Raw genomic sequence first — 10,486 nt, forward strand, 5'->3', positions numbered from 1 at the left:
TCCCATCACTACAACAGAAGCAGCTGTTCCCTCCCACCTGCTCTTACAGAGTGGCTCACATTGGCTAAATGACGGCTGCTAGGCCTTTAACACGCAGCGTCGCAAAACCTCAAGAAAACACACAAAAAACCCTGATCATATCAGACGGAGAGCAAGTTGAGAGCTTACCAGTCTTGTCGAATTCCGAGATGTAATGACGTGCACTTAAAGAAGATGCAAAAACCATCGAAACGCCAAACGCAACGTAGCCAGTGGTTTGGCGCCCAGATAAAACATAAGGATTGTACATTAACACAAAGCTGTTGTACAGCCCGTATCTAAATGCAATATTGCCGTGCAAAATATCACAATACTATGCTGGAAACAATAAATGAAAAGCTGAAAGATGCGTTTTTGTGTTAACTAATTATTGTTAAAAGGAAATATCACAGTGATTTAGTGGCCATTAAATTTGCAAATTAATGATGATTCATTTCAGAAATTGTGAGTTTCCTCCCCTACAGTTTGTAAGTTATAGGTATCGTTATCGATGGTCCTGTATTTACTGGATATCTGATCGATACCAAAATTTGCAGTATCGCACTAGAAGAAGACGAAGTGGAAGATATGATGTGGTTTTATTTTTCACCGGTTCAGGGGGCGGCGGGGTACTTAAGCGCACTCCTGTGCCTGCGCGACCCTTCAGGTAAGAAGAACGACAGCGTGGACTACTTTTGTAGGACTAGGAAATATTGGCGGAGTGAGACCTCTTCCCTTTTATCTGCTACAAGACAGCCAGGCAGGAGACCTCAGACGTTCATCCGTGGTCTAACCTTCATCCTTGTTATTTTGCAAGCAGCACCATGTTTGCTGTCAGAAATGCACTTCGCCTCGGCTCCAGGTTATTCATCCCTGCGGTGACAAGAAGAGGCTGTGCCGGAGCTGCCATCCCCATAGACGACGTAGTGAACGGACTCACAGAGGAGCAGATACAGGTTAGCCACACTAGCTAGCTAATGCTAGCAAAACAAAGTGCACACTTGTGTCTGTGCGTGTCAACCGCAGGCATTAAAACAATCACATACTCTCAGAGACCAACATTTTTAGTGTGTTGTATAGTTTTGTGAATTTTAAGGGCAATAAAAGAAGACAGTTTTGCGAGGACACCGTCCCCCGTTACGTGATGACATAAGTTAGCTAACAGCTACAAATTAAATGAAAAAAATCAAAAGCTACCGACTAATACTCGATTAATTTATCTAATTACATTTATCTAATTAGAAAATGGTCTATTTAACTAATTTTACTAGTTACATTATTAAACAATTTTATTAAATTTCCACGTATGACTTTACAAAGTAGGATGTGGTAATAAATGGTAGTAATGGAGTGACTGATGCCGACATTGGTTTACAGTCGATATTAAATCAAATCAAAGGTGACTGCAGGCCGGGTATATTTTTGCGCAAAGTGAAGGAGACTGGACCCGAGGCTGCAAGGAGAGCAGGGGGTGGGTGGGGTTCATATACAGGATTTGATTGGATGGAAGGAGTTGTCTCAGATCCCAGACCTTTTATAAAGTCAAATATACATGCAATGCCAGTTAAAACATTTCAGTATGATTGGGCAAACAACACGTCCACCTGTAAATCAAACAACACACTTACCTCCATCTCCAGGCAGGTGAAAAGCTTTCTCAAGCCGTCACTTTATGATCTTCATCCTCCCAGCACAGTCATTACAGGTATGGTTTTTGCTAAGTAATTGTTTTACGTCCTTTCCACAGCTGAGGCAAACAGTTCGCAAATTCTTTGTAGAAAAACTTGCACCTCATGCCGACGAGATCGATAAGAAGAACGAGTTCCCAGGAATGCGGGTGAGTTGAAATGCACAAGTGACAAAATTCAGAAAGTTGTAGCTGATGTACCAAGTAGTAATGGAACTTGGGGACAGTACTTCTAGGTGGTAAAAGAAAACAACACATTGTTGATACATCTGTTGACATTCCTTACTTGCTGTATCCTGCACCACCACTTCTGAGTATCGTAAGCAATCCAGTGAGCTCAGCTGGCTTTTCTAAAGGAATCGGCATTGCTTTTTGAGCACGGGGCGATCGTGGCTCAAGAGTTGGGAGTTCGCCTTGTAATCGGAAGGTTGCCGGTTCGAGCCCCGGCTTGGACAGTCTTGGTCGTTGTGTCCTTGGGCAAGACACTTCACCCGTTGCCTACTGGTGGTGGTCAGAGGGCCCGGTGGCGCCAGTGTCCGGCAGCCTCGCCTCTGTCAGTGCGCCCCAGGGTGGCTGTGGCTACAATGTAGCTTGCCATCACCAGTGTGTGAATGGGTGGATGACTGGATATGTAAAGCGCTTTGGGGTCCTTAGGGACTAGTAAAGCGCTATATAAATACAGGCCATTTACCATTTAAAAAAGCACTTTTATATCTAATCATATTGGAAAATGTGGTTGTCAAAAGCTTACTGTACTTTCAACGATTTCTTTAAGCTGTTCTTTTTCTAGGGTGGAGCGATTGTAAAGCATACATCTTTAATAACTTTAAAAAACAAGAATTTGGCTCACAAGTTTGAATTTATTTTGGATTTTCTCTAATCCACACAGGCTCAAAAGTACATGTATAGGCTCAAATATATACATAAACCACTGCTAAAACTTGGTTTGGAGCAGGGGCTTCTTTTCAGGGGATTCCAGTTCAGGCTTGAGCTTTGGTGGTTTCTGGGTTGTTCCTGAACCTCCTAACTAGTTTCCTCTCATCTTGGGTGACAGTTTGGGTCTTCTTCCAGAACTTGGCAAAGTTGTGACACATCCAATTTACTTCTACCTGCATGCAACTGTGTGAACTGACGAATCTGCAATTACTTACAAGTCATTTCTGAGCATTGGTCAAGCCAATGAGTGGAGAATCAAACAAATCCTCTTTGTGCTGCCACAGGAAAACAACCACTTGTATTTTTTAAGTCTCTAAAGATGCTGTACAAGCATTCCTGGAAAGAGAACAGTTCAAAGAAATCATTAAAAGACCAAATTTGTCGTGACGTTCATGCCCATGATGACTGTATGTAAACATCTGACCACAGCTGCATGACACCAATATATGTATATATAGCTAATATCGGCTGTTACTATTGGTTGAGCTCTAGTAGATATGCATGTTCAACTGTACCTCCAGTGTATTGTTTCTACTAACTTTCTGCTTTCCCTCTTAAACAGGATTTTTGGATAGAAATGGGGACGATGGGACTTCTTGGCGTCACTGCTCCAGGTGTGACAGCTGTGATTTTTATGTAGCAGGCAGTTCATACAGTTACAGTTATGTCTAACACATATTTTATGGTTCATATCAAGGCATAAAGGTTTCTATTTTTTATTTTTTTAGCTGTTATTAGGCGAGTTTACACTCAGCTCACACTGTATATCCCTTTCAGTGGAATGTGGAGGCACAGGATTGGGCTATCTAGATCATATAATTGTGATGGAGGAGCTGTCACGAGTGTCAGCAGCCGTCGGTCTCAGTTATGGCGCCCACTCTAACCTTTGCGTTAACCAGCTGGTACGCCACGCCAATGAAAAGCAGAAGGAGAAGTATATGACGAAGGTCAGGATCAAACAATTCATGTTTAAATATTATCGAAAAACATTGAACGTAATGAGCTTGTTTACTTATTTCATTAATCGTGTTATTTCCTTTGCCAGTTACTGACAGGAGAACATGTTGGAGCCCTGGCAATGAGTGAGCCCAATGCTGGCTCTGATGTTGTGTCAATGAAACTCAGAGCAAAGAAAGAAGGTAAGATGCCCAAACTGTGACTCACTTCTCTGTGGTAATGATAAATGTTCAGCTTAATCATACATCCAGTATGTGGAGCACATAAATAAGATCTGCTATTAGCTTTCTTGGTCTTACAGATCTGTGTGTTTGTTTTGTGTTTGTTTTTTGTACTCTTGGTCCGCTTTGCCAGTGTCACGTAGCTTTATTTGTGTGTTTATTGAGTGCTATTAATATCAAGGACTTTACAAGAAGAAGGATTAATTATTCTATTATTTTGTTCACCTCAAAATCATTAATATCTGAATGCATTATTACATAAGAACATCTTCTGAAAGCTATTATCATGGTATGTTAATAGATATGTGTTGGACACTCTCTTGATGGGGGGGGGAGAGAGTTTTCAGGGCTTTATTAGCTCAGGGTTTGACAGAAATGCTATTGGCATTTACCACACTGAAAATGTACAAATGAGTCAGACTCAGCAAGGTGTCGTGTGTGTGCTGCATGGCCAGATTGTGAGTATGAGCTGCTTATAGAGGCATAAAGTTTGACTGTGTTGTTTATCTGAAAACATTATTTTGATAGTTAATAAGATGTGACAGCAGCAACAAAAAGTCGGGCTTTTTTAAAATGGAGTTTGTGAGGTTATAGACTGTATTATGTAAGTATTGAAGTTAAAAGCTTTTTTTTTTTGCGTATGTCATAAACAAGTTATGAATAGAACTATTTGAGCTGCTGTTTTCGCAGCCTTGTTAGCACCATCAGCTCACAGGAAGACAGTTTTGTACCTGCATCAGATTTCTACCTGGTACTTCCTGCCACAGTGCTTGTTAGTTTAGCTGCTGATTCTAAATTGGCAATAGGTGAATGTGTTGTTCAGTTTCACTGATTCAGCCTCCTGATGGAGTGATAACCTGTACAGATTGCACCCCACTGCTTGCTCAGGGACTGCTGGGGTGGGTTCAAGCTGTGGTGAAGAACATGGATGAATTACTTTTGCTGCCTGGTGCGACATTCGGGGATGGGGAGAAAATTTTCACTGCTGTGAAGCAAAGTTCTCACATGTCTTTGATAGGTTTGTCTCCTTGCAGTGGATGCAGGCAGTGTTTTTTTTTATTTTTTTTTATTTTTTTTATACATAGACTGTATATAAAAGATCAACATAGCTACCATGAGGTCACTCATTGGTGAAGTGATGAGGCAGTGGTGGATCTGATCAAGACCCTGAGGGAAACATGCACACTAACCCTCATCCTAAAGCATACCCTGTGTTATCTTCCTTCTGGACACAAATGGGGAAGATTATTTGTAAAATGTATCGTATTTTATTCATTAAGACTTGAAACTACAAACTAAGAACATAAACTCATTATAAAACATTGTTAATGAAGTCATGGATCAAGGGAGCCGAAGCACTGTACTCCAATGGGCCTCTGTACAGTCAAAGTCGCTGTCTGCTTGCCATTTGAAATAATGCAGGTTTGAGGCACTTCACTTTTCAAACTCAAATGCCATGTCCATCTTTTATATACAGTCTATTGTGTATATTTGGCTGAATGACGAGCAGTTTTTCCACTTCAAACTTCAACATAAATAGAAATATTAGAGGTTGTGTGCATAAAAGTTTTAGGACTGTCCATGAAGAGCTTGGCATAAGCCAAAGGCATCAACAAGACCAAAATGCCAAGCACCTATACTGCCCAAGGCCGGTGAAAACAAATGCAAATATATACAAACATGAATTCCAGCAGGAAAATGTGATGCCTTAACAGCAAAAAGATGTGAAGAGACAGATAGTATCTACTGGCAGGCCTAAGAGAACCAAAATAGTATCAGTGCCTTTTGTTTTTTTTTAATTTTTTAAATTTTTTTTATGACAATGTCAAATGTCAAATCCTCAAAATTACCAGCTGCACAGCTCTCTAGTGCTTCCACACATGCGCCACTTGGTGAAAGAATCATTGCCATCAGGTGTAAGCCATGAGGTTTGGAGGCAGCATTCATGCTTTGTAAGTACTGCCTTTCAAGCTGTGGGTGATTGTCAGTATTTTGACAAAGCCCAGAGAGAATTTTTAAGTTGTTGGAAAATGCAGTGCCCTGAAATTGTTATATTACAAAGTAACTACTATATGAACATAATCTTTTCACAGGAGACTATTACGTTCTGAATGGAAACAAGTTCTGGATCACGAATGGCCCGGATGCCGATGTGCTTATTGTGTATGCCAAAACGGATCCCGAGGCCTATCAAAAAGGCATCACAGCTTTCATTGTCGAAAAGGTAAATTCAGTAAAAGAAGGTGTACTAATAATAAACAAGTGTCTTTATTTGTGCATTTATATATACGCTTTGTGTAGGGAACACCGGGATTCTCGACCGCACAGAAGCTCGACAAACTCGGCATGAGAGGCTCAAGCACCTGTGAGCTCATCTTTGAAGACTGCAAAATCCCAGGTGTGCCTCACTATGCATTGTTACTTTATGTCATCCTAATGCAAACTGATTGTCTTTTATCAGCGTGGAATTTATTTTGTTTTCGTTTCTCCTGTCTTTTATAGCGGAGAACATCCTGGGTCCATTAAACAAAGGCGTGTATGTGATGATGAGCGGCTTAGATCTGGAGCGACTGGTGCTTGCATCTGGACCTATTGGGTAAGGTTCACCAGAAGAGGTTGGCTGGTTGGTTTACACTGATGTCAAGTTATATCTAATCACATATACATGTTGATTTAATTAGAAATGACCAAGTATTTTAGTACATAAATGCTGTATCCAGTGATTCTGTGAGTGTGTGCTTCAGCTTTGAAAGTTACTGGACTTGGTGTGCGAGAAGTTGGTTTATGTGTTGTTCATTAGCATGCTGAGCCTGGACTGACACAGCCATTTTCCACTATTACCTGCTCAGGTTGGCTCAGGTCCACTTGGTTTTTAGGGTTTTCCATTAAGTGGTAGCACCTGGTACTAGCCACCTTTTTAGTACCCACTTGGCTGAGATTCCAAGTGATCTGAGGCAATCCAAAAATGTGACTTCAACTGACTGCATGCCACCGATTGGCTAGTCAGTGGCATCACGTGATGCGGCCGTTTTTAAAGCCCAGTAAGAAAGAAAATGGCTGCACAAAACGCAACACTGTGGCCCACGAGTTGGACGAAAAGCTATACACCGAGCAGCAGGTATATACCGCTGCCTCAACGCCCTCCTTTGTTGTGGTGTTCATGTCGCACACATGACGTCACCGGACTTTTGCCCGTGTTGCCGTAACGACTCCATGCACATTAGGTGTTTGCCCATGCTGACTTTGATGAAGTGATATTTTGTGCCGTTTCAAAGCTGAAATTTCACGTCTCTGTATAGTGGTTAATTTAAGTTCATTTGATTTGCAGTATTTGATTGGCTAATGCAGGAACTCCTTTTATATCATGGGCCACATACAGCTCACCTTAATCTTAAGTGGCCCAGACCAATGAAACTACATGATAAACATGTACAATTACAGAAAAGTTCTGGTAGTTCATTGGCCAGACTGTCCTGTAATTTAAATTTAGTTAAACATGTTTAACATATATTTTTTGAATGTTGTCCTATAACCTTAGAGATGTGACACATTTCATTTAATGTGACATCCTCATATTGTGTTTCAGCATCATGCAGGCGGTTCTGGATGCTGCTATTCCCTATCTGCATGTCAGAGAGGCTTTCGGACAGAAGATCGGACACTTTCAGGTTTTGCCTTCATTTTTCACTTTCCTCAGAGAATAAAAATTCAAATATTTTGACGGCCATTGTGTTTAATGATTTGTTTAATTCACGTTTACTCAAGTCAGACTGACCTGATGTTCATCTGTTTGACAGCTGATGCAAGGGAAGATGGCTGACATGTACACCAGGCTGAGCGCCTGTCGGCAGTATTTGTACAGTGTTGCACGTGCTTGTGACAGAGGACACTTCAGCGCAAAGGTGAGAAGATTTGTAATCACGTCTGCTTCTGCAGCACTCAGTCAGTCACTTTAGCCAAGAAGTTTCCTAAATTCATATCCTGTATAATGGCCCCTTTTAAGCATTAAATAAGAATTTTATAGAAAATGTTGTAATATATAATCTTTTGTTGGATCCTAAAGGTTCTCATTTTCAAGTCTGCATCCAGTTACTTGTTTTTTTTCTTTCCGTAGAGACTTTCTTGTCTAACTCAGTGACTGTGATGCTTTGTGTGTTTGCAGGATTGTGCTGGAGTGATCCTGTATTGTGCTGAGAATGCCACTCAGGTTGCTTTGGATGGGATTCAATGTTTGGGTGAGTGCCAAGAACCAGAGCTGAAATGAAATGAGAGTAGATTCTTAAACTGAGGAAATTGTCATGATTTAATCAATGTACAATGTACAAACAACATATTTCAGGTTGCAACCAACACACAGCTGTTAGGAAGGTCTAGTTAACAGAAAGAAAGTTCATAGTAAAATGAGGGATTTCCCCTAAAGCCAGTTTCACACGTAGACTATAGCTGAGCTTTTCTCGGCTTCACCCAGCAAAACTGCACAAAACAAAGATGTCTGTAGCGGTCAGATTATTCATTAAATGAGTGTAACCTTGTTAGTTTACTTGAAAAAGAGTCGAGTGTAGGTCACATGTCTGACTTCTTGCAAATTATTTGCAGACCCTGTTAAACCAGCTGGAGGATTTCTAGTACTGAGAATGTGCCTGAAACACATATTTTTCCTGTTGTGAGAGGGCAGCACTGTGATCTCTTACCAGCTTAGTTCGCCCGACAATTTGTGGAGTTCATGTGTAAAAACCTCTTACTAATTAGTTGATGTGATAACCCCTTATCCATTACACTGATTCTTTCCTAATAAACCGCAACAACAGTCTGACTTGTTTTAATCCGTTCTGCTCTGACAGTCACTGGCTGCTGGAGCTGACGTAGATCTATAGAATTTATTTGCTGAGGTGCCTATATGAAGTCACTTTTTCATTCATTTTGTTTTGGAGACATAGATATCTGATATTCCAACATGGTTTTTGTTGATTAACAGATGGCCACCCTTGAGCTCTGTTACTACTCGGTAACTTTGCACTAACATCTTTATGTCCTTTGTCAGGTGGCAATGGCTACATCAATGACTACCCACTGGGGCGATTTCTGCGTGACGCAAAGCTGTATGAAATTGGTGCCGGGACAAGTGAAGTTCGCAGACTCATCATTGGACGAGCCTTCAACTCCTTGTTCAAATAAAGCTGAGGGGGTGATCACCAAAAGACTGCGAGTGGTTTGCTGTGGATGATAAAAGTTATTCACACACACAAGGCCTTACTCTACAAAAGAACTTGTCACCAAGGATTTTGATTAGTTTCAGTCAAAACAGATCATTATGAAATTGTGATATTAGAACTCGACATAATGAAAAGCAATTTTAACTACATTAAGTGGCCTTTATGTGACTTTTTTTAGCTACAGTACAAAAATGTTCGTATTCTCCAACCAGGTAGCAAGAAGTTGCTGTGAAATCTGTTGATAAAGGCCCAATCATTTTGGTGATTGGTCACTGAAATGTGTATTCCTTGTGTGGTTGCTGGAGGTTACTGGCAGTCGCTGGTCACAGAGAGGTATACACTAAAAACCTTTCAGCCAACATGTTTCAAATTGTGCAACTTTTACACTCACTGGCTGCATTGAAGAACCGTGTATCATATAGGGGCTCAGTGTTACCTCACTTATTATCACTACAGTTTAAAAAACAAGTCTGATGACGTTACTGCCATCATTGTCTGAATTTTCTTGATTTGTAAGTGTGAAATCGAATCTAACTGTAGTTCAGATCTTCAGAAACATGATTTCAAAGCAAACTGAAATATGTGAAAAGGGCAAATGTCTGTCAGCGCTCTGCTAGCATTTGTTTCTTTTTGGGAGCATATGTCACTGTTTGTATACAATAAAAATCAGTCTGTAGAAATCTCTCAGATTTGTCTTCCTTTCTGCAAAGAATTATGTAGTTGTACATTGTGAACGTGTATGAAATGAAATCTTATAAAATAAAAATTGTAATTTTCTATTTCTGTCTGTGTTTATTGCACACATTTATGAAAGATTTGTAATCCACGTTCCATGAACTTTTTTTCTCCTTGCGTTTTGCACTGATTGAGAATTACAGCTGCTGTGAATTATGAGATTAGTCAGGTTTATATGGGTGGGAGAAATATTGCAGGGAAAATAAATCTGCTGTCGAGCTCCATACCTCAATCCATGAAGCCCGGATAAATTTGGTTTAATTCCATTTTATTTCAATTTTTCGGGAGAATTATTGTGATATATCTCCTGTGACACTGGAACAGCATCCTGTCTGTAAAATGCAAAACCTCCAGTTTGCACTGCATAACCTGTGATATGTGTTTAAACCCCCTGTCCTACATGTTAGAGTAGCCTTAAAACAACCAAGATGAATATTGGTTTAGGGATGATTTACATGCCCTAAATTAAAATATAAGTTATAAAAGTCAAATTCATAATCGAGGCTATCAAATGTTAAACTATGAGGACAACGTGTTAGCATAGTTTTGCATTTTTTTTTACATTTTAATAGTTTGAGGGGGAACTCGTTTATTACAGCCTATTATATCTGAACACATGAGGTACTCCTGACAGTCACTTTGTTGAAGTTAAATGTGTAATTATACATCTGAACTTTAGAAGCATATAAAACAGCAATAAAAAAATTAACCTCTATTTC

The 10,486-nt window shown here is 40.1% G+C and overlaps 1 protein-coding gene across 1 annotated transcript; it reads left to right on the plus strand.

The window, feature by feature from the left end:
- The first annotated feature begins 692 nt into the window (after positions 1-692).
- On the plus strand, positions 693-9,811 carry ivd (isovaleryl-CoA dehydrogenase). Its single transcript, XM_086275074.1, has 12 exons — positions 693-974; positions 1,766-1,855; positions 3,204-3,255; positions 3,419-3,588; positions 3,687-3,780; positions 5,913-6,043; positions 6,121-6,217; positions 6,322-6,415; positions 7,406-7,487; positions 7,617-7,721; positions 7,982-8,054; positions 8,861-9,811. The coding sequence occupies exons 1-12, from the start codon at positions 843-845 to the stop codon at positions 8,992-8,994; spliced, it is 1,254 nt and encodes a 417-aa protein (XP_086131200.1). The 5' UTR covers positions 693-842; the 3' UTR covers positions 8,995-9,811.
- The last annotated feature ends 675 nt before the right edge of the window (positions 9,812-10,486 follow it).

Source organism: Aulonocara sp. 'chitande type north' Nkhata Bay, linkage group LG19, assembly GCF_057382095.1.
Source record: "Aulonocara sp. 'chitande type north' Nkhata Bay isolate Kocher_YH1m ecotype deep benthic linkage group LG19, A_spYH_male_GT1.1, whole genome shotgun sequence".
NCBI lineage: Eukaryota > Metazoa > Chordata > Actinopteri > Cichliformes > Cichlidae > Aulonocara > Aulonocara sp. 'chitande type north' Nkhata Bay.